This window comes from Osmerus eperlanus, chromosome 12 (assembly GCF_963692335.1).
Source record: "Osmerus eperlanus chromosome 12, fOsmEpe2.1, whole genome shotgun sequence".
NCBI lineage: Eukaryota > Metazoa > Chordata > Actinopteri > Osmeriformes > Osmeridae > Osmerus > Osmerus eperlanus.
In genome coordinates, this window is record NC_085029.1 from 15,197,710 (window position 1) to 15,221,851 (window position 24,142).

The 24,142-nt window shown below is 42.4% G+C and overlaps 6 protein-coding genes across 9 annotated transcripts; 2 read left to right on the plus strand and 4 right to left on the minus strand.

Moving 5' to 3' along the window:
- Positions 1-472: 472 nt before the first annotated feature.
- On the minus strand, positions 473-3,635 carry g6pc1a.1 (glucose-6-phosphatase catalytic subunit 1a, tandem duplicate 1). Its single transcript, XM_062475050.1, has 5 exons — positions 3,289-3,635; positions 3,078-3,193; positions 2,576-2,678; positions 2,046-2,161; positions 473-1,826 (listed from the first exon to the last, which is right to left on the minus strand). Exons 1-5 carry the CDS (start codon positions 3,504-3,506, stop codon positions 1,321-1,323), a joined length of 1,059 nt encoding a protein of 352 aa, XP_062331034.1. The 5' UTR covers positions 3,507-3,635; the 3' UTR covers positions 473-1,320.
- Positions 3,636-4,650: 1,015 nt separating this feature from the next.
- Positions 4,651-7,728, plus strand: LOC134031430 (glucose-6-phosphatase catalytic subunit 1-like). Its single transcript, XM_062475049.1, has 5 exons — positions 4,651-4,965; positions 5,194-5,303; positions 5,531-5,639; positions 6,510-6,625; positions 6,749-7,728. Exons 1-5 carry the CDS (start codon positions 4,736-4,738, stop codon positions 7,249-7,251), a joined length of 1,068 nt encoding a protein of 355 aa, XP_062331033.1. The 5' UTR covers positions 4,651-4,735; the 3' UTR covers positions 7,252-7,728.
- A 2,855-nt stretch (positions 7,729-10,583) lies between these two features.
- Positions 10,584-14,848, minus strand: aarsd1 (alanyl-tRNA synthetase domain containing 1). 2 transcript variants are annotated; one of them, XM_062474437.1, is made up of 12 exons: positions 14,713-14,839; positions 14,119-14,247; positions 13,796-13,951; positions 13,575-13,632; positions 13,327-13,483; positions 13,021-13,137; positions 12,719-12,849; positions 12,330-12,396; positions 12,160-12,251; positions 12,017-12,071; positions 11,827-11,921; positions 10,584-11,613 (listed from the first exon to the last, which is right to left on the minus strand). In XM_062474437.1, the coding sequence occupies exons 2-12, from the start codon at positions 14,225-14,227 to the stop codon at positions 11,475-11,477; spliced, it is 1,176 nt and encodes a 391-aa protein (XP_062330421.1). In that variant the 5' UTR covers positions 14,228-14,247; positions 14,713-14,839; the 3' UTR covers positions 10,584-11,474. The 2 variants fall into 2 exon arrangements, with proteins under 2 accessions (XP_062330421.1, XP_062330420.1); XM_062474436.1 differs by having other exon boundaries at positions 10,585-11,613; positions 13,796-13,955; positions 14,713-14,848.
- A 201-nt stretch (positions 14,849-15,049) lies between these two features.
- ptges3l (prostaglandin E synthase 3 like) lies at positions 15,050-16,761 on the minus strand. The gene is made up of 7 exons (XM_062474438.1): positions 16,584-16,761; positions 16,248-16,361; positions 16,025-16,088; positions 15,810-15,908; positions 15,609-15,698; positions 15,407-15,475; positions 15,050-15,288 (listed from the first exon to the last, which is right to left on the minus strand). Exons 1-7 carry the CDS (start codon positions 16,610-16,612, stop codon positions 15,280-15,282), a joined length of 474 nt encoding a protein of 157 aa, XP_062330422.1. The 5' UTR covers positions 16,613-16,761; the 3' UTR covers positions 15,050-15,279.
- Positions 16,762-17,249: 488 nt separating this feature from the next.
- kat7b (K(lysine) acetyltransferase 7b) lies at positions 17,250-22,432 on the plus strand. 3 transcript variants are annotated; one of them, XM_062474433.1, is made up of 13 exons: positions 17,250-17,493; positions 18,009-18,159; positions 18,278-18,526; positions 18,647-18,729; positions 18,826-18,909; positions 19,050-19,148; positions 19,335-19,514; positions 19,638-19,829; positions 19,947-20,177; positions 20,341-20,434; positions 20,553-20,699; positions 20,922-21,028; positions 21,336-22,432. In XM_062474433.1, exons 1-13 carry the CDS (start codon positions 17,476-17,478, stop codon positions 21,435-21,437), a joined length of 1,737 nt encoding a protein of 578 aa, XP_062330417.1. In that variant the 5' UTR covers positions 17,250-17,475; the 3' UTR covers positions 21,438-22,432. The 3 variants fall into 3 exon arrangements, with proteins under 3 accessions (XP_062330417.1, XP_062330419.1, XP_062330418.1); XM_062474435.1 differs by having other exon boundaries at positions 17,251-17,493; positions 18,012-18,159; positions 19,335-19,445; XM_062474434.1 differs by having other exon boundaries at positions 17,252-17,493; positions 19,335-19,445.
- Positions 22,004-23,243, minus strand: si:ch211-131k2.2 (protachykinin-1). Its single transcript, XM_062474439.1, has 6 exons — positions 23,034-23,243; positions 22,828-22,924; positions 22,606-22,638; positions 22,460-22,513; positions 22,230-22,304; positions 22,004-22,068 (listed from the first exon to the last, which is right to left on the minus strand). The coding sequence occupies exons 1-6, from the start codon at positions 23,145-23,147 to the stop codon at positions 22,031-22,033; spliced, it is 411 nt and encodes a 136-aa protein (XP_062330423.1). The 5' UTR covers positions 23,148-23,243; the 3' UTR covers positions 22,004-22,030.
- Positions 23,244-24,142: the final 899 nt, after the last annotated feature.

The following is a 24,142-nucleotide window of genomic DNA, read 5'->3' on the forward strand; positions in this document are numbered from 1 at the left end:
GGTAGACGATATGCTGGGTGTGAGTAACATCTATCTTCACACCATGCTGTGTTTATGAAGCAAAGCCTTAACTTTAAGCCAGCAGGGGTCACAATTCTTGGTCAGCTGTACCGCGTACAACCTGCAATGATGATGTCACCCAGCATTCAAAATACCTGTGAAAAGGACATACTTTGAACATTGACTAATGTTCTTGGCAAAGTGTGTCGCCATAGATCTTACATAGGACTCCGCCCCTGAAGAGAGATGACCCTTGGATGGGGTGGACGCACCTCCCGTCATCCCAAGTCCACGCTCTGGAAGAATGCAGGTTGTAGACTCTCCCCTCATGACAGACTAATGGCAGCCACCTCCCTGGCGTGCAGAACATTCTACCCACAGCAACGTGGATATACTTATTAGATGTGGTGGTTTTATGAGATAAGCACAGGAAGACATGCAGGGAACTCGGAGAAGACTGATAAAGGATTTTTTTTATTTTTTTTACAATTCATACCATGTATGATACTATAGTTTTAAGTAGATTTAAACTAAACAAATTATTTCTCTGAATTTGCAGTTGTCTCATTGGTTGTCAGTTTGACTAGTGCACATTTTTGCTTGATTAAGGACTTGCTCATGGCCATTTGCCCATGAAGTACATTTATAGATTTTCCCTTGCCATGCTCACCTCATAAACCACCTATTCAATGAACAGGAGGTGAAAGAGTTTATGTACTGGGGAAAACAGGTCAGTCTAGTTAATGTTTAGTAGTTGTCCCAGTAGTTGAATTAATGAGTTTATCATTTTCAACATTTCTAAGAATACCAAACTTTTAAAAAGTGTGGTCAGGAGAAAACACCAAACATGGCAGTCTTTATTTATAAAGACTTATAATAAGACTATGTTTTTCTAACAGAAATGTTTCACATCTGTTCCTGAGCAGACTTGTATTCTATTGATATCTCCATCAAAATGTACAAATCTTTGGTGAGTCAACATTTTTTCATCCTTGCTGGTACTGTACAGTACAGTCAGTGTGTATTATATCCATGCTGAGTACATAGTTCAGGGCCTGATGTATGACCTTTGTCCCAATGTCATCATTGAAAGAGCCACACAAGCATAATGTGCTGAATACTGTTGTACTCTTTCAGAGATGTATTGATATGAGATGCAAGAGAGTTAACAACAGTAAAAGAAAAGTACAAACGTATAGTACAGCCAACTGGCATGCCAAAGAAGAAACCTCAGTTCCAGAATGCATGAGATTACGTCTTTCAGAAAATTTGGAAAGAACAGAAACTACTCACTCACGTTCTCAACCTTCTATCAACCAATCATGCATTCTTTTCAATTCTTCTTCCAAGGAAAGCCCAGTGGAGAGCTCCAGGTAAAAGAGCAGTGGTGATGAAAATAGCAACGGCGCTCTTGCTGAACGACAGCAGGTAAAACAGTATTTGGTTTTTGGAGGAGAAGGTCAACCCATCCAGACACTGGAGGAGCAACAAGGAACCAATAATACATCCCGTCCTGAAGGTGGCGCTGGTGCTTTTCCTGCTCTCGGTGTAGAGGGGTGAGTGCAGACCCAGTCCCAGGCCAAACAGGGTGCCCATGTTGCGGAGGAGACTGGCGAAGGGGGTGGTGTCCAGGTGGACCCACTCGGCCCTCACGCACCACTTCTGGGCTCTCTCCAGGGTCCACAGCAGATCCACACCCAGAGCCTTCAGCAGCACGTAGAAGCCCACAGCGAAGGAGAACAGGAAGAGGGTGATGTAGAAGTACTTCTTCAGGCTGGCGCTGTAGATCCAGCGCACTCTTGAAAAGATCTCAGCAACAATGATGCCTAACATACATAACCAGAGAAAATATACTGGGCATTTAGGGTGTGTCATCACTTTGTGATGTGATTCATCACATAGTTTACAGTAAAAGCAAGGTCTGGGAGTCAAGAAATTGACAATTAACTCATTCCATTCCCATGGTTGCTATCAATTTTCACATTTCTTTTTCAGAACCCAACTCTCCCTTTGCTCAGGTAATCTCAGGTCTGTGGGGCACCTACCTATGATGACCCCACTGATGACCTGGTGAGGGAAGTGGGCAGCAATGAAGACTCTGGACATGCAGACCAGCAGCACCACCAGGCCCAGCAGTGACCACAGCGCCACCTGGAGGAACCTGAGGAGAACCGTAGGGGTGCAGGGTGGTCAGAATGTCCCAAAACCTTTTACAGATGACTGAGAGATCACTTTGTAGTACAACTACTGATAATGCACATAGAAAGAACGAAGAATGGTATAAAGATCAAGGATTAGAAGGATTTTTGTGGTCAGTGTCAAGAAGCTTACTGCTGTAGTTTACATTTACATTTAGTCATTTAGCAGACGCTCTTATCCAGAGCGACTTACAGTAAGTACAGGGACATTCCCCCCTGAGGCAAGTAGGGTGAAGTGCCTTGCCCAAGGACACAACGTCAATTGACACGGCTGGGAATCGAACTGGCAACCTTCAGATTACTAGTCCGACTCCCTCACCGCTCAGCCATCTGACTCCAGTTAGATGGGGTCTAATGGTTTTGGCTGTCCTACCCACCTGTACAGGAGAGGAGGACACCTCTCAGCTGCCAGTGACAGGAGGGTGGTTACCATCACATACCACACGCCTGCTGCTCCCATTGCATGACCAGAAGGGCTTCCTTAGAAACAACATAAACTCACCCCAATAAGTCACTGATACCTGAGATAGAGGGGGGAAATACTTTGGGTGCTGTTACAATGTAATGGATAATCTAGATTGTGGGACTTTATTTGCCTGCATAATGTTCTCCAGTATAATTTTGTGCAATTGCTCCTCCATGATTTGTGGTACTATTTGGAAACAGTCCCCAAAACATTCCTAATCCTGACCTGCTTCCCTTACCAACTCTGCAGAATGCATGTGGATCATGTTGTGCCCTGTGTAATGGTGTAATCAATAAAGTGATTCCAAAGTTTCTACTTTTGGACGTCATTACGATGTCAGGAAAGAATTTCTTGCCTTTTGCTGATTTATTAATCTATAAATGGGGTCAAATAGCATCTGACCGGATCATTACCTGGCCCAGTTTCACATGTGATGGGAAACTGCTTTAGGGCAGGGGCTTGGGATGGTCCTATATTGTAAAACCTGGTCTCATGGACCCACCAATAGGGCCTCTCTCCAAAAATCACCCTGTCAAATAGTAGAAAAAGCAAAAGCATTTTGATATTTTAAGTACATGGACATACACCAAGGATGACAACAAGGCAATTGAAGCCATTCCTCACCACTTGAGAACAAGGTTAAGCCAGTCTCCAATGATGGCCACCCAAATGAGCTGGACTCCTACATCCCTGCGCAGATGGAACCAGACAGGGAAGAAGCAGAAGAAAGTGGTGTGGAGATCAGCCACGGTGGAAGCTAGGCTGAAGCAGCTCTCATACTGGCCATACTGAGTCTGCAGGTGAACCACCAGCTCTACACCCCAACTGTGGAAGAGATCCATGGCAGCACGGTGAAGTCCTGGCCTGTCCCGGATGATGAAGCACCAAACCTGGGAGAAGATCAGAGGGTGAACTGGGGGTGAAGTCTGTCAACCAGACTTCACTTTCTCAGGCCCGACTGGTCTGGTCTGATCCAGCTGGACTTTAATCATGGCTGGTGGATTTGTTTGTTTTTGGGACGTTGCATGTTACGTAAACTTTTCACCCCTGATACTTTATCCTGAAAAGGGATAAACTGTCAGTGAGAGACTAGACCTTCAGAGGGGTTTGTGATGTCACTGATGACACCTGCGTTTGACTGACGTGAATAACATCACATTTATCCTTTGTACTTCGAACGTCACCTTGCAATAGGACAACCTTTTGATCATGATAACTAGCTTCCTCAAAGGTGGTAAAAAATTAAGTAACAGGGATTATTCTTTAGTTCTTTTATTGGTCAGTTATCTTCACAGCTTCTCTTTAGAAAGTCCCAGCCCTTTTTAATGACTGATAATCTTACATAACCTACTACAGGCAAGGACTGGACCAGCAAGAAAGATTTCCAAAACGTAAAAATAGATTATGTAAGAGGTGGACTGTTATCCACAGCAAGTCCGAGGCATGCTCTGCTTCTGCGTTTTCTATTGGTTTAGCCTGCATATTTGTAGCCTGTTATGTGATGGTTTGAAAATCTCCTATCTTATCTGTCCTGGTCTTGCGAGGATGGAGTTAACTTACCGTACTGTTTTCTAATGAACATAAAACCAACTGTAGAATATAATTTATTTCATCAATAAATCCAGTGCACTGTGCAACATTTGCATTTCAATAGTATACACATTCCAGAACCATGGCAACATTGTTTGCATTTGGTGACATTTCCAAATTCTTATGTCACAAACTTCTATCCTGTTGGGTTTAATGTGATGCCCTAATGTAAGAAAGAAAGAAAAAGAAAAAAACAGTCTGTGGGCTATTTTGAAGGGCGAGAGACACACTGACAGTTCCCTATCATTTCACTTGTTTGTGTGGTCTCCCCTGTTCCTGGGATAAACCTCCTAAACTCCCCTGTTCCTCTGTGTTTTATTACACATGCAAGGTCCAAAGATCGTCCAGAGCATGCGTTTTGGTGGTGGGTCCCACTGGTATAAAAACAAGGGGTGGCTCTTGTGGACAGTGTTCTACTAACCAACCATATCTCACACAGACCAACAACTACTTAGAGGCTTAACTGGGACCAAGTGCAACTATGAACACTGTCATGGATGCCATGCAGGGCTATGGGGTGAGCACCACCCACTACCTGCAAACCAACTACAAGGATGCCCAAGGGTTGTTCCTGTGGGTGTCCTGGGCAGCCGACCTGAGGAACACTTTCTTCATCTTTTTCCCACTGTGGTTCCACCTGCGGGCATCGGTGGGCATCAAGCTGATCTGGGTGGCAGTGATTGGGGACTGGCTCAACCTGGTATTCAAGTGGTGAGTCATTTTATACCTACGCCTGTAGGCTAGATTCAAGGGATTGGAGAAACTGGAATTGGACAAACAATTGATACAAAATTATTGGGGTTGATGTAATAAAATCATATTGAATCATATCTAATAACTAAATGGGGCAATTTAAGATATGATTGAATACAAATACCATTAAAACAAGAGCAATGTTGCTGAACGAGTGTGTAAATGGAGTGTGTCTTCTCTGCTCAGGATTCTGTTTGGGGAGCGACCCTATTGGTGGGTGCACGAGACACCATACTACAGCAACATCACAGCACCTCAAATTGAGCAGTACCACATGACCTGTGAGACTGGCCCAGGTACGACAAGCTCTAAACTCTGCACTTCACCTACTTCATATAAAGTCTTCTGTTATGATTTGAGATGAGATAAAGTCAATATAACTTACAACCCATTGTGAAGTCATTATAAATGAAGATATGGTGGCGAGGATGCGCTGACTGTCAGTCGGGCTTTGTTGAGTGAATGCATGCTGGGAATAAGAGAGCGATCATTCAAGCCTGCTTTGTGTTGTTGTGCTTGACAGGCAGTCCTTCTGGTCATGCCATGGGAGCAGCTGGTGTTTACTACACGCTTGTCACCTCCGTACTGGCGATCATGCTGAGCAAAAAGAAGAAAGCAGCTTCCAAAAACTGGTATGTTGTTCTCTATATTCATCACATACTGTACGGGACTGACATACATCAGAAATATAGGACTCTGATAACACATTAAGGGCTATGCATAGGTGAATAGGACATCATGATCAATAGTTCACACAGCACAAAATAAGAGAACTTATATTATTTTTCATCCCCCCTACAACTTGTGATAGATACAGTTGATAGCTTATTTTATTAATTCCCTGAGGGAGATTAAATCAGCCAGATCTGTACAATTAAAGAAGAAAAACAGATATAATAACAAAAATATTCAAAAAGTTTAGCAGCAGTTCAGATATATTCAAGTGTCGGGTACAAGTTTTCTGGTAATGTTTCTGTATTAGTATCTTTTTTTGAAAGCACTTTTCGTTCAGGAGCAGTTCAGTGTCAGCAGGCCTCGCGAAAGCAGATGAATTGTTTAGTGTGATGGAGCCTGGCAGGAGTAACCCCCTGTGTCGCTCCTGTACACACTGGTGTTGACTAAGTCTGTTACCTAAGGTGCTCTTTAGCTTGGCTGACATATTGTGCAGGGGGTGGGAGACATGTTGTTTACCATTAACTAAGTGCATCAATATTGCCTTCCTATCTCTGAAAATAAATAATTTACCTTTAGAAACTAGTCAACACTGCAGGACTTAGGTAGTAACAAAGTGGAGTTGTTGAAGAACATAACCAGCAATTGATAAGATATGGATAACAACATGGAAACAGGATGCAGTTAACTGCAATAAACTAGCATTGGGCCACTGGTAGCCCGGGCAAAAGCCCTTCCTATACAGACACATCTGCAGCTGTGTTTGTGTATCGCCAACCAGATTCAAATACATAAAGATCTATTTGCTCATGGCATCTCTTCCGTTGCAGGTACCTGAAGACGACTCTGTGGACTGCCTTCTGGGGGGTCCAGGTGTGTGTCTGTCTTTCCAGAGTATTCATTGCTGCCCACTTTCCCCACCAGGTCATCACAGGGGTCATCACAGGTCAGTAGCCCCTCAAAAATGACATGGCGCTCAAACCTTTTATGATTGACTGTATTGCACCCCAGGATGGCGCACATTATTGGAAGTATGGGTAAAGTGTGAGTTTTCCCGTTTGGTTTCCAGGTATGATTGTGGCGGAGTGTTTTAACAGAACCCAGTGGATCTACAGCGCCAGCCTGAAGAAGTACTTCTACATCACCCTCTTCCTGCTCTCCTTCGCTGTGGGCTTCTACGTGCTGCTGAAGGCTCTGGGTGTGGATCTGCTGTGGACCCTGGAGAGAGCCCAGAAGTGGTGCGTGAGGGCCGAGTGGGTCCACCTGGACACCACCCCCTTCGCCAGTCTCCTCCGCAACATGGGCACCCTGTTTGGCCTGGGACTGGGTCTGCACTCACCCCTCTACACCGAGAGCAGGAAAAGCACCAGCGCCACCTTCAGGACGGGATGTATTGTGTCCTCTCTGCTCCTGCTGCACCTCTTTGACTCCTTCAAACCTCCCACCCACACCGCCGCTCTCTTCTACCTGCTCTCCTTCTGCAAGAGCGCCACTGTTCCCCTGGCAACCGTCAGCATCATACCCTTCTGTGTGTCCGGAGCCCTGAGCATAAACAACAAGAAGAATCTGTGAGCTGAGCTCCCGCACACAACCTCTAAAGACTCGCAGAACTGTGAACTATCGGTGCTTCTCTACTGTACATTCTCGTGTCACTGACTATCCCTCTAAGAGCTCAAGAGATCAACAAGCTATCTTGTCTTCGTCGCACATAAATGTTTTCTAGTTTGATGATGAACACTTTGGACACAATGTTAGCACTATCCGGTGTGCACTGAGACATCTTTCCCTGTCATTTGATTGTTTCAATGATCATTTAAAAACAGTTACCCGGAGAACCCAGGGTTTGTTCACCTCAAGGGTCAGTTGTTTTAGTCAAGTTTATTTTGACAAAAAGTTTATGTTAACAGCAATTCTCACTCAGGACTTTTTGTTAGTTATCCACAAAAATGGTGTTATAACTATATTATTGTTTGTTTTGTAATGTTATTTTTCTGGTATATACTATATTTGAACTTCTGTAAGATATTTATAATAAAAAAATAAAAAATAAATAACCATGAGTATTTTCAACACAAAATGTCTCATCATAAAGGCATTGTTCAAATCATACATTTAACAAACCTTTCCCTTATCAGACAACTATATACAGTTAGGTCCATAAATATTTGGACATTGACACAATTTTCATCATTTTGGCTCTGTATACCACCACAATGGATTTGAAATGAAACAGGGTATTTACATCCAAATCAGGTGAACGGTGTAGGAATTACAACACATTTTATATGTGCCCCCCCCCCTTTTTAAGGGACCAAAAATAATTGGACAAACTAACATAATCATAAATCTAATTGTCACTTTTAATACTTGGTTGCAAATCCTTTGCAGTCAATGACAGCCTGAAGTCTGGAACCCATAGACATCACCAGACGCTGGGTTTCGTCCCTGGTGATGCTCTGCCAGGCCTCTACTGCAACTGTCTTCAGTTCCTGCTTGTTCTTGGGGCATTTTCCCTTCAGTTTTGTCTTTAGCAAGTGAAATGCATGCTCAATTGGATTTAGGTCAGGTGATTGACTTGGCCATTGCAGAACATTCCACTTCTTTGCCTTAAAAAACTCTTTGGTTGCTTTCGCAGTATGCTTCGGGTCATTGTCCATCTGCACTGTGAAGCGCCGTCCTATGAGTTCTGAAGCATTTGGCTGAATCTGAGCAGATAATATTGCCAGAAACACTTCAGAATTCATCCTACTGCTTTTGTCAGCAGTCACATCATCGATAAATACAAGGGAACCAGTTCCATTGGCAGCCATACATGCCCACGCCATAACACTACCTCCACCATGCTTCACTGATGAGGTGGTATGCTTTGGATCATGAGCAGTTCCTTCCCTTCTCCATACTCTTCTCTTCCCATCATTCTGGTACAAGTTGATCTTGGTCTCATCTGTCCATAGGATGTTGTTCCAGAACTGTACAGGGTCTTTTAGATGTTTTTTGGCAAACTCTAATCTGGTCTTCCTGTTTTTGAGACTCACCAATGGTTTACATCTTGTGGTGAACCCTCTGTATTTACTCTGGTGAAGTCTTCTCTTAATTTTTGACTTTGACACAGATACGCCTACCTCCTGGAGAGTGTTCTTGATCTGGCCAACTGTTGTGAAGGGGTTTTTCTTCACCAGGGAAAGAATTCTTCTGTCATCCACCACAGTTGTTTTCCATGGTCTTCCGGGTCTTTTGGTGTTGCTGAGCTCACCAGTGCGTTCTTTATTTTTAAGAATGTACCAAACAGTTGATTGAGCCACACCTAATGTTTTTGCTATCTCTCTGATAGGTTTGTTTTGATTTTTCAGCCTAACGATGGCTTGCTTCACTGATGGTGACAGCTCTTTGGACTTCATATTGAGAGTTGACAGCAACAGATTCCAAACACAAATACCATACTTGAAATGAACTCTAGACCTTTTATCTGCTCCTTGTCAATGAAATAACGAACTCCCATGAGGGAATAACATACACCTGGCCATGGAACAGCTGAGCAGCCAATTGTCCAATTACTTTTGGTCCCTTAAAAAGGGGGGGGGCCACACATAAAATGTATTGTAATTCCTACACCGTTCATCTGATTTGGATGTAAATACCCTGAAATTAAAGCTGAAAGTCTGCACTTAAAGCACATCTTGATTGTTTCATTTCAAATCCATTGTGGTGGTATACAGAGCCAAAATGATGAAAATTGTGTCAATGTCCAAATATTTATGGACCTAACTGTATGTATATATAAAAATGTGTTCCACAACTACAGAAATATAACTTCAGTCGTTTCCTAACCTGACTGCTCAGTTTTATTAATCCTCAGAGCCAAACCTGCTGCCTTGTGCAGCCATCATGTGCACTCGTAAAACAAGTACAGAACACAAACAAGATAAAAAATATATTTTTTTCACGTAAACAGAGCCAAGTTAGAAGTCAAACATAATGATTAACTGTGTAGTGAAGGCCTGGCCTTCAACCTAATGTACACAACAGAGACACACGTCACAAAGTTGTCACTTTTACAGATTACCTAGTTGACATAAAGCGGGTGAAATACGTATTGAACACGTCACCATTTTTCTCAGTAAATATATTTCCAAAGGTGCTATTGACATTTTCACCAGATGTTGGTAACAACCCAAGTAATCCATAGATACAAAGAAACCAAAACAAATAAGTTCCGAAATTAAGTTGTGTGTAATATTGTGAAATGACACAGGGAAAAAGTATTGAACACACTTACTGATATTTATTTAGTACTTTGTACAAAAGCTTTTGTTGGTAATGACAGCTTCAAGAAGCCTCCTGTATGGAGAAACTAGTCGCATGCATTGCTCTGGTGGGATTTTGGCCCATTCTTCCACACAACTTCAAATCTTGAAGGTTCCATGGGCCTCTTCTATAAATCTTGATCTTCAGTTCTTTTCATAGATTTTCAATGGGATTTGAAACCAATTGCGAGTTTCCTTGGCTGTGTGTTTGGGCTCTGACATGTCCACCCTCGTTTCATCATCATCATCCTGGTAGATGGCAGCAGATTTTTGTCAAGAATGTCTCTGTAAATTTGCCCATTAATCCTTCCTTCAATTATGTGAAGTTTGCCATTACCATTTGCTGAAAAGCAGCCCCACACCGTGATGTTCCCACCTCCAAACTTCACTGTTGGGGTTTTTAGGGTGATGTGCAGTGCCATTTCTCCTCCAAACATGGTGTGTATTATGGCATCCAAACAGTTAAATTTTGCTCCCATCTGACCACACTATATTCTCCTAGTATTTCACTGGCTTTACCAGATGTTGTGCAGCAAACTTTAAACGAGTTTCAACATGCTTTTTTCCCAGCAATGGAGTCTTGTGTGGTGAGGGTATATACAGGTCATGGTTGTATTACTTACTGTTTTCTTTGAGACAACAGGACCTGATAATTCCGGGTATTTGAGTGTTTTTTTTACACTGTGTCCTGATTCTCATTTGGTTAAGGACTGAACTTCATGTTCTGAGCATCAGGGGGGTATTCCAGACAGCAGGTTCAACAAACTGTGAACCTAACCCTGAACTCTGAGTTGATTTACCCTCAAATGTGACTTTTCGGTTCCAGAAAAGCTGATTTGAATTTGTTAAATCAACTCGGAGTACGTCCACTCTGAGTTAAGCGCGGGCATGAGAACTATTGAAAGCCAACATCAATGGAGCTCCAATACTAGGATTCACCATGGCACCTGGCGACAAAAAAACGTTGTCCTACTTCACAACACTTCAGATAGAAGTGTTAATACGTGTTTATGGTTACCTAGTTCACATATGTGGTTGGACATTCAATATTTGACAGAGTGTTTTTTTTTACTGTGTCCTGATCCTCATTTGGTTAAGGACTGAACTTCATGTTCTGAGCATCAGATCTAGTGAACATGATGGTGGGAACATAACTGTTATGTAATTAACAAACAACACAATGTAAAAGAAGACTGTAAGTAGAAATGAAGAATGATGAGCAGACCAGAGAATAACTTATGAAATGGTCTTATTTTTACAGTCTGAAACTGTAAAAGCTGAAGTCTTGACATCAGGAAAAAAGTACAATTTTTGTACATATTATTTCCATTTCGCTACATTACATTTTGTGGTTACCACAAAAACCTTAAAATCTTAACATTTAACATCCGAGGTAAGTTAGGCACAGCAGCTTTTTACTCTACCAATGATCTAATATCCGTTTATTGGTCGGAACAAGTGGCTGTGCCCTCTCTGGTCCTCCGTGCCAGGTCACTCCTCCCCTGCGGCGGGCCGTCTGCAGCGCTCCTGTAGCAAGGCCTCCACCTCCCCTCTCCCTGCCAGGCTGTTGGCTTTACCCTGGAAGCGGCCGTTCTTCCCTGCTCCTTTACCCTGGAGCATCTCCAGCACCCTGCAGTGGCCACACAAAGTACCACACCCGTCTGATTATGACAGCGCATGACAGACGGTACGACAGAGTAATTGCGTCTATCGAGGTCAAATTAATGTATTTGACGTTCATGTCTGGTTTCCAATAGTTACATTTTCATCCACATTTTTTTGGTGTAATATAAATATTATTTGTAAACCAAACATTATACATCCTTCAGCTGTGTGTGTTTACCGTGCTCCCAGCTCAGTCACCATGTCATTGGGTCCAGCCAGGAGGAACAACCCTGGTCCTTTCTCCTCTCCAACTGTCAGGAACACCAAAGTCTCCTGCAGGGCACAGATGGGACAGGACAAGGCCTCATCTTTGATCCTATTCAATGTAATGTTGGATCGGGTTCTACACTACATATGTGTCGTCTCACCTCAGTGCCTATTTCATTGGCTATGATGTTCATAAACTCATTGTCACCCTCTTTCCTGTAAGTAAGAACAGTAACTATTACTGTATGAACAGACTGGAATGGTACAGTGTTCTTTCAGTGTATAATAGTCAGGAGTCGCTCACTTGTGTAGGGTGAAGAAGTTGCTTCTCTGTGGGTTGCTCTTGAAGTTCTGGGCTATGAGGACAGCCATGTCCCGCAGAAGGCCCAAGTTACCCTGTCCAAGATACAAGATAGCTAGTTAGACAACAAACCGGACCATGGAGGTTCAGATGGTATACAGTTGACAGCATACTTTCTGTAGCATCTTGACAGACTTCTGTAGCTTGTCGACTGCCTCCACGTGGTCATCGGGCCCTGTCCTGTCAACAAAACAGACCAGAAGGATCCGTTTGAAATATCAAGTACACCGTTAAGGAGTAGCGTCACACATATGTGATTCTGAACATTCCAACCGACTATTTTCCGATAGACAAAAACTATATGACAAACGCTATAGTATGGCTTCAAAATTTACAATTAGGAGGCTAACAAGTAACACTAGCAGGTAGTAGCATTGCTACGAGTATTATGCTAGGTTGCTAGGTAACGGAAGCTAACTAAAACTAGCTAGCTTCCGTTTTGGAAACTCACTCCTTAGAAGGTTAAGAAAGAGCAAAGAGATCCTGAAGGAACTGCACCTACTTTAGAAGAAATACAAGCGAGCGCTCTGTGCTGTAGCTTTTCTCAGCATACTTCAGAACACGGTGTCCTGCCAGGAAAATCAAGTTTGTTTTGTTCTTTTTTCCTTTCTCCGTCCCCAGCAGTTTAATAACCTGCAACACAACAGGAATACAAAATTATTGAATGTAATAAATCAAATTAATAGTTGTAAGAACTGGATTAGTCAAGACATTGCGCTGCACTCTAGACACAACTTCAAATATTATTCTTCACGCAAATTCAACAGTGTGTTCTGTGCGTATTGTACAGTCTGGGAGTTTCACCTGCAGGTGACTGAGGTTGGACACATGGGTGCCACAGCACATGTTGGCATCAACACCCTGGATGTCAATGATCCTGACAGGCCCCGCATGGTCGTCAGGGAGACCACGACTCCTCACCTGTAACATTCCGATTCCGTTTCAAATAACATTCTAAACACACACAAAACTCCAAAGTTACTACATCCATTTCTGGTCCAGAAAATGCGGTTGGTTCCACAGTGAGGAGTTACTGTTGTGTTGTGAAGGTTATGGTTGTTGTGAAGGTTATGGTTGTTGTGAAGGTTATGGTTGTTGTGAAGGTTACACCTGCTCCACAGCAGGGTCGTCTAGGGACAGCAGCTGCACAGTGACGGGGACCTGGGCACGGATCTTGTCGTTCACTGCAGCCTCCAAGGCCTCCACTTGGGCTGGCTTCATACAGGGAGTGTCTAGCTCTATGGAGCTACGCTGGCGGCCCAACTCCCTGCAATGAGGCAGAGTGAACATTCTGGAAAAACACATGTCGCTTTATTGAAGTGATTGAAAACCTTACTTAAGGAGTTCAATGACCATACCAGGATGTGGTTTTGAATCCAAACATGGAGTCTGCCAAGGCTGTGACCAGATGCTGGCCTGTGAATTGACAGACGAAAGGCACATCAGTAAATGCTGAAGAAATGGAACTTAAATGTATACCATACCATGCCACACGTATGTCACATGTATGTATCTGAGTATGTAAATCACGCAGTTCAGAGTTCTATGCACAGATAGTCTAATCAGTCTAATCCCTTACCTGAGTGTTGCTGCATGTGGTCAAACCTCCGCTCCCAATCCACTTTCAGGAGCACTTCCTTGCCCACCTCCAGGGCAGAGCCCACAAAGTGCACTGCCTCCACCCCCTGTCTGGTCACCCGCAACACTGCCACATCCCCTATCAACCCGTGGTCATCTGGCTGGAGGAGATGCAATAAGAGTAAACTGTTCTGCACTAAGTTACTTAGTAGGTAAGTACTACAATGATCAAGTCAAATGGTAATCCTCACAGCAATCTTTGTTCATGGTATTTCATATTGAGTGAGTTTATGTTTTTACAAGCCTCCTGTGTGTAGTTCTCACCTGACCACCTCCCTCTGGAAACAGTATGGTGTCTTGGAGTTTGACATTGAAGCCTTTGATGGTTTCTTTCTTTCCACTGACTTCCTGTTTCAGTTCTCCAGGTGAGCATGATACCACTGAGGTAACAAACTGCAAGCCAGAACATAACCATAAGCCATTTCTAATTAATTGCTAACCACACACAGCCCCGAATGACGTTTCTAGGATTGCATTTAATTACAATGACTCAATATACTGTATATTACACTGCTTTCAGTCTGCATTTCAATTATTGTCTATTTTAGAAGGCTGGTATGTAAGGCTCATAAATCAGATATGTAGTACTTTACGTCATTCTATACATTTAACCCTTGTTAAAGTTACGCATGTGTTTTACTATTTGGTTAGTCATGTATGGCGTTCTTGTAGTTACAGTACCACTAGCTTAGCTAGTAGTAACGAAAAGAAATGCCTTTCGTTATGTGTTACCCGACGTTAGCTTATTTGTTAGCTAGTCTAGCTACCAAGCTAGTAGCTAGTAGAAAACTATCAAACTATCAAAGTTGTACAGTGCTCGTTTGCTGTTTAAACTAGTCAGAGGTTCAATTCTCATACCTCTTGCATGTAGCAATCCCGTTGACACTGAAAAGCCATGTTTAGACTATTCAATCACGGAACTCAAGACAGACTCGCTTTGCTTTTTGAACAGGCTGTCAAAGTACTACGGATAGTAAAGTGGGACAGATCCAATCGGCTGGATGGTTATTGGGTGGTCCACATAAAGGTGTTAAGAATTAAATTAAATACATTTTACTACATTATTATTATTACTACATATTACATAAGGTTTTTTTCCTAATTGTAAAAAAGATCATTCTCAAAACACCTCTGGTCTATATTTTTGTGTTGTTTGTATTTAGCATGTTTATGCAGGGATAGATGAGAAAAGACATGATTTTATTTATTTAATAAATAACATATCATATCATAGAAAATGAAACACACACATTAAACAATACATCTACAGATAGGCAGTGTCAAGCAGGGCATCACTTTTCAGCAATTATTGTTTGAAATAATACAAAACTAATAAACATTTGGAACCCTGAGGAATCTTCTTTTAGTCGTTCTTTTAGTTTTGCCAAACGGAAAAAGCAAAAAAGGGAAAAACGCCTCAGATGATCAGTCATCCTGTGGAAAATATCAAATCAATTGTTTCAAATGTTGTCCTTTACGATAAAGTTATTATACACATTACCAAGTCACATTATTCAGAATTTGAGCAAGTCAGATATATTAGGCTACTAACATCCAGATCGAAAAGATCATCCATGGCTGGCGGTCCACTTTTGTTATTGCTGGTCATCTCCTGCATCATCTGTTGGAAAGAAGAAAATATTACAATCAATGAAGAACAACATCTCAGAAAGTAATTAATAATGTACAGTAGCAATAAGGATAATTTCTCCGATTCTTTTACATCACTGCCCTCAAAAATTGGTTTTACTTACATCAGCATATTGCTCGAACTCCGCCATTCCCTCATCCTCTTCATGTTCCCAGTCTCTCCAGTTATCAAAGTCCACATTTATCCAACTTGGCTTGACAGAAAACAAACCCATGTTTACATTTTGAAAGGAGGAAAATATTATGCATTTCACTTCCTAACATTATGGTTTGACATTACCCCCCAAAATTCAAATATTTGGTACCTTGGCAGTATCTTTCTGAAGTCGAGGCCAGGCAACATCTGGTGTAATCTTCCTCAGAAGTACGTTTATGCTGCGATCGTAGACTTTCTCTCTAGAGTCCTGTTACAAAGATCAGAACGGCTTACCGTGTTGTACTCTACATTAGTTGGTGCACTAATGGAAATTGTGTAAAGAAATGTCAAGCTTCAAATGACTGGAAAGGGGGATTTACTTACAAATCTTAGCACCTCATCATAGAAGTAAATCTCATTGTAGATGGTTTCATCCTCTGATTTACAACTGTCAAATTGAGGAACACAAAGACATGTATATGTATGTAGCCTATACAATACAATTCAAATGTCTACCTTGTACTCTTTCTTTCTCCCTTTCTCTCGTTCATTCACAACCACAAACAATATATATATATATACAGACCACTAATGTGTTTGAGCTTACCATAAAACCATTTTGTTATTCAGAAATTCAACCTGAACATCCCTTGGTTTCTGCACCATGAAGTTGATAGTGACGTATTTCTTCCTGTCGTACCATAGTGCATTTGCTGGCTGACTATAATGGAGAAAAAACAACAATGAAAGAGTAGAATTCGTAGAAATTCATAGAACCAAATCACAGACCAATATTATTATTATAAACTATGAAAAATCTAATCTCAACACATCAACGTCACCTCTTTAGAGACTAAAAGCACGCAGAGAATAGGCTAGAGTCCAATTAAACATAATTAAGTCTATCACAAATCAAAAATAATCTTAAAATCACAACACTTACCAATCGTCAGGTCTGACAATCTTTGACATGTTGAAATCGTCTTAATAATCCTTTTGTGTCAAACTGTGAGGACGCAAGAGAACTACAGACTGATCTACAAGGCCTTGCTCTATTTTTAGGATGGCTGATATCAGCTGCTAGGGGTACATACCACTCTCAGCCCCCTTCCTCTTTATAGGCAGGGCTGTCTATGGAACTCTCGGGAAAACGGAGGCATTTTCTGTTTCTACCCCACTACCCCACTACCTCAACCAGCTCCACCTCCTGTGACCTTAAGGGTGGGGGGTAAGGAGATACCAGAAAGATAACAGCTGCCACATACACTGAAGAGAAGGCCAACTAATTTTGTTGGTTCATTTATCATACTCCATATCTCTTGCATGATATAGCTGACGAATCAACATCAAATGTAATTCAGTGTTTAAGGGTAGTTTGATTCGGAATTTTGGAAATATTTTGTCGTTGTATCTAACTGCACATGCACTTAATGCATCAACATAATATAATACAATTTAGTCTGGATACAACTGGTTTATTTGACTCCAATATGCATGATTAATATATAAACGTATTTTCCCCTCTCCCCCTCATATATCTCAGTGATCCCTTCATCCAACTAAATTATTATGACACGATCCTTGTTTCACGGCACCCAGTGGTGAATGTCTTACACTACAACACACCTACCAATTTTCAAGTCTCCGGAAGTGCTAGGCTATCTGTGTGGAAAATGTGGCGCGAGACGTAGCACAGCAGATATTGTGTGTACTTACAAACTTTTAAAGGAAAAAAACGAATCTAAACCTGTTCTGTCCATATAAGTTCTAAGGATTGGCGCTCTACCCTGCTTAATGAGAGAAAGGGCATAGGAACTTGCCTTCCTCAAGGGAAAATGCCCCGTAGACGACAGGTAAGAAAATGTAGGTCGCAGCCTAGTCGACTAGCTGCCTAGCTAGGAAGCTAACAAGGCTAAATTCACAGGCTAAGCTGGTAACGCTAGCACTGTACTCTATTGCTAATGCTAAAGCTAATACTACGTTGTCGTTCGTAAGATAGCGTTATTGACAGCTAACGTTATGTAAAATATCTCGGTGACTGAATGTTGCCGAGACATTACTTGTACTGTAAGAGCTGCTGTAGTATAAGTATTAAGTTGAAATGTAATCATAAAATACTGTAACGTTAGCTACTTGCGGGCGTTTGCTAGATAGATTAGCTAGCGAGAGACAGCTGGGAATGTGCTCTGTTGTTTTTAGCTACATTAGCTACATTAGAATGCCATATACCATTCTGTCATTCGACACTACTCTAGCAAATTTGCTATCTTTCCAATCAGTCAGAAGCTAGCACATCACTAGCTCACTGTTACTTCGACTGCAGTCTGTGTAATGCATAAGGTGGAATGATTTTATCCCGTTTTTCTAGCAGAGGCATGTGGGGAGCGGCTCAGATGGCACCGAAGACTCGGACTCGTCTGCTGAGAGAGAGCAGACCAACAGCTCAGAGAGCGATGGAAACATGCCCAAAAGAACACGCCTTACAAGAGCATCACTACGCCTCAGCCAAAGTTCCCAAGGTATAGCTGCCAACATACCCTTTACTAATGACCACAATATATAACAAGAATGGCTGTCTCGGCTAATGGTTAATCAGCCAATTGACTTCTTGTTCTCGCCTCCCTGCTGTCCATGTAGATACCCCAGACCTGAAGCGATCAGGTGACCATGACGAGTCTCCTCCGTTGACCCCTACAGGCAACGCGCCATCGTCAGAGTCTGAGCTGGACATCTCCAGCCCCAACGCCTCTCACGATGAGAGCCAGTCGAAGGACCCGGCCCACAGAGACTCCGACAAGGACCTTTCTCACCGTCCCAAACGCAGGCGTTGCCACGAGACCTACAATTTCAACATGAAGTGTCCCACCCCAGGATGCAACTCCCTGGGTAACCAGAATAATGTCTACTTGCGTGGCTAGTCTAGACACAAGATTATTTGTGGACAATGTCAATCATAACCTCCCTCCAAACTCAGTCGTTCTGTGTGTGTCTCATTTCCTCTAATAGGTCACCTCACAGGAAAACATGAACGCCATTTTGCTGTATCAGGGTGTCCACTATATCACAACCTCTCTGCCGATGAGTGCAAGGTGAGTACACAGAAGCATAGAGGTCTAAATGTATTTGATCAATGTAGGAGATGATGACAATGATTCAGAATGTTTTGTGTTGTGCTGCATCCGTAGGTAAAAGCCACCAGTCGTGAGAAACAGGAAGAAGAGGTGAAGGCTCCAGATGAAGGCAACAACAGACATGCTACCCGTCACCAGGTACATTACACCCTCTGTGTCAAATTCATAAAGCTACGGGTCAACAGTAACACAACAGTTAGTGTTTCTTAATTGTGAGCTTGAGTGATCAGCTATTTGAGTGTCTTGCATTAATTTGCTGTTTCCTCCTCCTAACCCAGACCCCCACATCGAGACAGACTCGATACAAGGAGCAGGTGACAGAACTGAGGAAAGGGAGGAACTCAGGACTGCAGAAGGAACAGAAGGAGAAGCACATGGTGAGTCAGGACTGGGCCCCTGTCAGTCACATCAACACACCTGAAAAATGACTAAATGATATCGGCTTTAGCTGCTCTCAATGAACATGATGAATAATCACAATCAGTAGCCAGCCACCAGAGCTTCATGCAGTCTCTGTCCCGGTATCACCTGGGTGTGTGTGTCTGTGTGTGTGTCGTCGACAGGAGCATCGTCAGAGCTACGGCAATACCAGAGAGCCCCTGCTGGAGAACATCACCAGCGACTATGACCTGGAGCTCTTCAGGAAAGCTCAGGCGCGAGCTTCAGAGGATATGGTTAGAGAGAGATCCCTTAACGCATCTCCCCTGGCCTCTTCCTCCTCCTCCTCCTCCTCTACACTGAATGTAGATCCCAAATATATGGATGTTCTGGATGAGATCGTGTTGATGATTTGTCACACATTACTACCACCCCACCATCTTTCTTTTCCCTTGTTTTGTGACCGTGCCCATCTTGTGTCTGTCCAGGAGAAGCTGCGTATCCAGGGCCAGATCACCGAGGGCAGCAACATGATCAAGACCATCCTGTTTGGCCGCTACGAGCTGGACACCTGGTACCACTCTCCCTACCCCGAGGAGTACGCCCGCCTGGGCCGCCTCTACGTCTGCGAGTTCTGCCTTAAGTACATGAAGAGCCAGACCATCCTCAGGCGACACATGGTGACAAAGCATTGCCCGTATTTGGTCGTTTCCCGATTTTACACCTTCCAATGCCATGGGAGAAATATATAGGAATTGAAGGTGATGGTTAGTTGTGTGTGTGTGTGTTTTCACCAGGCCAAGTGTGTGTGGAAGCATCCCCCTGGAGATGAAGTGTACAGGAAGGGAGCCATATCTGTGTTTGAAGTCGACGGCAAGAAGAACAAGATCTACTGCCAGAACCTGTGTCTGCTGGCCAAGCTGTTCCTGGACCACAAGACGCTGTACTACGACGTGGAGCCCTTCCTGTTCTACGTCATGACCGAGGCAGACAACACAGGCTGCCACCTCGTGGGGTACTTCTCCAAGGTAGCAACACACGAAAGGGATTCTCCCCTGCAGAATGCTAGATTGACGGGGTCTTTTTGACTCGAGCTATTGAAACATGTTTGTTGTTATTGCTTACTGTAAAAACAAACGACAACGAAAGAAAGCGACGTCGTTAACAGTGTCGGCCATTTTGTGTCTACAGGAAAAGAATTCCTTCCTCAACTACAACGTGTCCTGCATCCTTACCATGCCTCAGTACATGAGGCAGGGCTACGGGAAGATGCTGATCGACTTCAGTACGTAGAACCCTGCCGCTGCCCCCTCGTTAATGCTAAGGTTTGAGTTGAAAGGGGGAGACGGTAAATGTATGGACAGCGACGGATCTTGAAGTGTGGATTCCGCCCCTCCCTGTAGGCTACCTGCTGTCCAAGGTGGAGGAGAAGGTGGGCTCTCCTGAGAGGCCGCTATCAGACCTGGGCCTCATCAGCTACCGCAGCTACTGGAAGGAGGTGCTGCTCCGCTACATGTACAACTTCCAGGGCAAGGAGATCTCAATCAAAGGTACCTGAGGCCTTTTAATCACAGGGGATACTCAAGTGTAAGGAATTACACTTGTTGGAATTACACTTGTTGGACCTGTTGGAAACGCCTAGATGGAGATCAAAGACGAGAACACCTTGTAAAGCTTTCAAACGATTAGCGTCAGGTTACATTTGAACAGCGAGGAATAGAGAAGCAGTTGGCTTTATTTGGTTTACTGAGTGTGTGTGTGTGTGTGTGCAGAGATCAGCCAGGAGACCGCAGTAAACCCCGTGGATATCGTCAGCACTCTGCAGTCCCTGCAGATGCTCAAGTACTGGAAGGGGAAACACCTGGTCCTGAAGAGACAGGTAAGACCTGAGCAAGGTTTTCTATTTGGGACAAGGAGTTCAACAGATCTAAGTCAGCAAACATATATATACAGTACCAGTCAAAAGTTTGGACACATTTTCCCATGTGTCCAAACTTTTTACTGGTACTGTGTATATATATGAGATTTGGGCCACGTTCACACTGACGAACGTGGCCCAAGTAGCAGAGGTGTATGGAGTGTTAAACAACCCTAGACCCTGCTTTGATGAACTGTCCCTTGAAATTCCCCCATCACACTGTTCATCAGACAGCTCATAAGTTCAGTGTCCTGACGTCTTCTCACAGGACCTGATCGATGAGTGGAAGAGCAAGGAGACTAAGCAAGGCAACAACAACAAAACAATCGACCCCAGTTCGTTAAAATGGACCCCGCCCAAAGGGAGTTAGGAGGCATCAGCTGTGGGGCTGCTGAATAAACTCTACCACACCTGCCAGAAGTAGCCTAGACGTACCAACTATCAACACCACAGTGTTCTTCACCCCGTCTCCACCCTCCCTGATTGCCCAAAGGATCATTCCCCTATTGCTTTACATTTTGACTGTTATTTAAAAACAAAATTGCACAATGTGAAAACAATTTCAAACTTTTCTTAACTGAAATATCTCAACACAGCAAAATGTAATTGGTTAATTTTCGTTCAACAAGATCTATGTAGGTTAAGCTTTGAATGTCTTTTCATTTGTGAGAACTCGAGTATTGGGTTTTCCAATCTTGGGGATCAAATGAATGTCTCGCTTTGCCCATAAAAATACATACATCTTACTTCCCGCAGCATTTTCTTTTATTTCATTCAACAGAAGTGCAGTTTGCAGATGCTAATGAATTATTTAGATGGATACAGTAATCATTGGCATGAACTTTGATACCTAAACATAGTGTTTTCTTACAAGTATCAGACTGCTGTTATGTTTTGTATTGTAGTTATTTGGAGTTGACGTATTTGTATAGATCATGTAAACATTTAATGATTTTAGTAGCTTTAGTAATATTGGAGTTTGTCCCATTCCTCTTGCGAATCTGCCAAATGAAGAAATAAAGATGAATACCAGCATATTGTTTGGTCTGATTTTGCATTCAGTTAATTGGCAGTGATTTTACAAGACATTGCAGTAAAAATAAAAAAAAGTGGAAAGGAAGGCTCTCAGGTTATTGTTGTGACTGAGTTATGGAAAATGTACCTTGTTGCTTGTGTGAATCCTCTGAAACATAATTTATTGTGCTTGTTTCAGCTGGAGTTATTGTTGTGAGTGAATCTGCACACACAAAAAGCATTTTGTCACTACACTTGACAGGGATTGTTCAAACCTGTGTGTAGTTTTAACTTTTGCAAACGATAGCTGTGCTGTTTTATTTTTCACAAATAAAGATGCCTTGAGATGTATTTGAATAGTCTGGATTTAATTCTTACCTTTACCTAGAGCTCTTCTGCCCATTAATCCAACAAACATGTCTCCTTTATTTCCTGTTAATGACACAAATTAAATGTTGTCATAAGCATCAAACAGGCTTTTCATGTTAAGTAAATTACAGCTGTTGTCTTAATTTTGCACTCACGTCGTCTGTACACTTTAATAGGCTGCTTCATATCTGCCCCCCCCCCCCAAAAAAAAAAAATATGAGTAAATGCAGCAATGACAATACACATACAATGCATTTAATTTTTTCCATAGTTCATTTTTGTATTCATTAGTATCTTGTGTGTGTACATCACAGAAGGTCTTTAAAAGAAAGCTCTACAGTTTATATTGAGACAACAGAGAATGTCCCAGTGCCTACCTGATCGTTTGCCCATGAGTCCATAGAACTGGCGAGATTTAGATCTCTTTATGAGATTGGCCACTTGGCTGGACAATCTCTCCTCCAGCGGTTCATCCTAGAGAAAAGCACATACATTCACTCATCTGGCTCCTATTTATGGCAATATTGGTATGAACAAAATACTACCAAATGCTTTTTCAGTCTGTTTTCTACTAGCCACTTACCTGCCAGTTTTTGGATATCCAGTGTTCCTTATCAACACTAAAAGACAATCCTTCATAAGTATACACCATGGCAAAAAGTGTAACCACTACAAGCTGTAATTTCCAAATCTCCATTTATGTTTAAGAGCGATTGCAAAAGAGAAAATAATATTGAAACAATCCTCTAGGAATTTAGAGAGAATTTGTTTTTGTATGTTCTGTCAAGCTCTCAGATCTTCAGTCAGTCTCAGCGGTGTTTGGGAGGTTATTATACCAAGTGCTCTACCTCCAATCCACAGGCTCCTCCCCCATGGTCACAGTCAAAAGGATGACGCACTTTCACATGGTGAGAAATACTGTTAAAAACTTTTCATTCAATAACCCTGTGAAGAGAAATCTATTTGTACAGTGAATGATCACACACATATAAAGTGCAGAACGTAAGCAGGAAGGATTCTGAGGCCATAATTTTTATTTTCGTCCATTTGTGTTGTCTTTTATTTTTGCCCTTAATACACTTTTTGTGAACAAGGGACATTTTGGTGACCTTTATGAACCTCATAATTAACAGAAGCATGCCAGGAGCTTCCAGGAAGTCAGACAGTATATACATGTTTACATGGCAATATTTGCCTTAGAGATTGCCTCTTTCATGTTTATCAAACATTTGACCAGAAAAACTAAACAGACTAAATTACATCGGTGTTCCCTCATTTGTGACCTTCTGATGTTTTCTCTTTGATACAACCATGAGACGCCAGACGGATGACAAGAGCAGACACATAGCTCTTTGAACATTGTCTAGCAAATACTGCCTACTGTTCTGCATTCTCTCCTCTTCCTGTTAGCCTATTGACTTGTGAGACATACTTCACAATAGTAACGTAGTGGCAAGAGAACCCAATAATGACCTGTTTATAAGGTCAAACCGTAGAGGAAATAAATAATGGACATTTTGATATGTACATGTGTATATATACATGACATGACACTAAGTCATATTCATATATAAGACAAAACATAAGACATTTTGAGCTGTTGAATGTATCAATGCTTTTCTGGGATGAATGACTTTTACTAACTAACTGTAGGCTTTGTTTAAATATTTCCCTTACAGTTTGATTGAACAT

Bases quoted from the DNA above. Each gene is read 5' to 3' on its own strand.
- aarsd1 (XM_062474436.1), bottom strand. From the start codon at position 14,751: ATGGCTTTTCAGTGTCAACGGGATTGCTACATGCAAGAG. The intron at 13,956-14,118 runs GTGAGAACTACA...CATCTCCTCCAG, and splicing joins TTCCAGAGGGAGGTGGTCAG to CCAGATGACCACGGGTTGAT. The intron at 12,252-12,329 runs GTATGCTGTCAA...TATCTTGGACAG, and splicing joins CTGTCAAGATGCTACAGAAA to GGTAACTTGGGCCTTCTGCG.
- ptges3l (XM_062474438.1), bottom strand. From the start codon at position 16,612: ATGTCAAAGATTGTCAGACCTGACGATTG. The intron at 16,362-16,583 runs GTAAGTGTTGTG...TCTCCATTATAG, and splicing joins ATTGTCAGACCTGACGATTG to TCAGCCAGCAAATGCACTAT. The intron at 16,089-16,247 runs GTAAGCTCAAAC...TCAATTTGACAG, and splicing joins AATAACAAAATGGTTTTATG to TTGTAAATCAGAGGATGAAA.
- g6pc1a.1 (XM_062475050.1), bottom strand. From the start codon at position 3,506: ATGGATCTCTTCCACAGTTGGGGTGTAGAGCTGGTGGTTCACCTGCAG. The intron at 3,194-3,288 runs GTGAGGAATGGC...ACTATTTGACAG, and splicing joins CTTAACCTTGTTCTCAAGTG to GGTGATTTTTGGAGAGAGGC. The intron at 2,162-2,575 runs GTGGGTAGGACA...GGTTCTCCTCAG, and splicing joins TGTCCTCCTCTCCTGTACAG to GTTCCTCCAGGTGGCGCTGT.
- si:ch211-131k2.2 (XM_062474439.1), bottom strand. From the start codon at position 23,147: ATGGAGATTTGGAAATTACAGCTTGTAGTGGTTACACTTTTTGCCATG. The intron at 22,925-23,033 runs GTAAGTGGCTAG...GCTTTTCTCTAG, and splicing joins GGATATCCAAAAACTGGCAG to GATGAACCGCTGGAGGAGAG. The intron at 22,305-22,459 runs GTAAGAATTAAA...TTGTGTGTGCAG, and splicing joins CAGAAGAGCTCTAGGTAAAG to ATTCACTCACAACAATAACT.
- LOC134031430 (XM_062475049.1), top strand. From the start codon at position 4,736: ATGAACACTGTCATGGATGCCATGCAGGGCTATGGGGTGAGCACCACC. The intron at 4,966-5,193 runs GTGAGTCATTTT...TTCTCTGCTCAG, and splicing joins CTCAACCTGGTATTCAAGTG to GATTCTGTTTGGGGAGCGAC. The intron at 5,640-6,509 runs GTATGTTGTTCT...CTTCCGTTGCAG, and splicing joins AAAGCAGCTTCCAAAAACTG to GTACCTGAAGACGACTCTGT.
- kat7b (XM_062474433.1), top strand. The intron at 18,160-18,277 runs GTATAGCTGCCA...CTGTCCATGTAG, and splicing joins CCTCAGCCAAAGTTCCCAAG to ATACCCCAGACCTGAAGCGA. The intron at 18,527-18,646 runs GTAACCAGAATA...TTCCTCTAATAG, and splicing joins CCCAGGATGCAACTCCCTGG to GTCACCTCACAGGAAAACAT.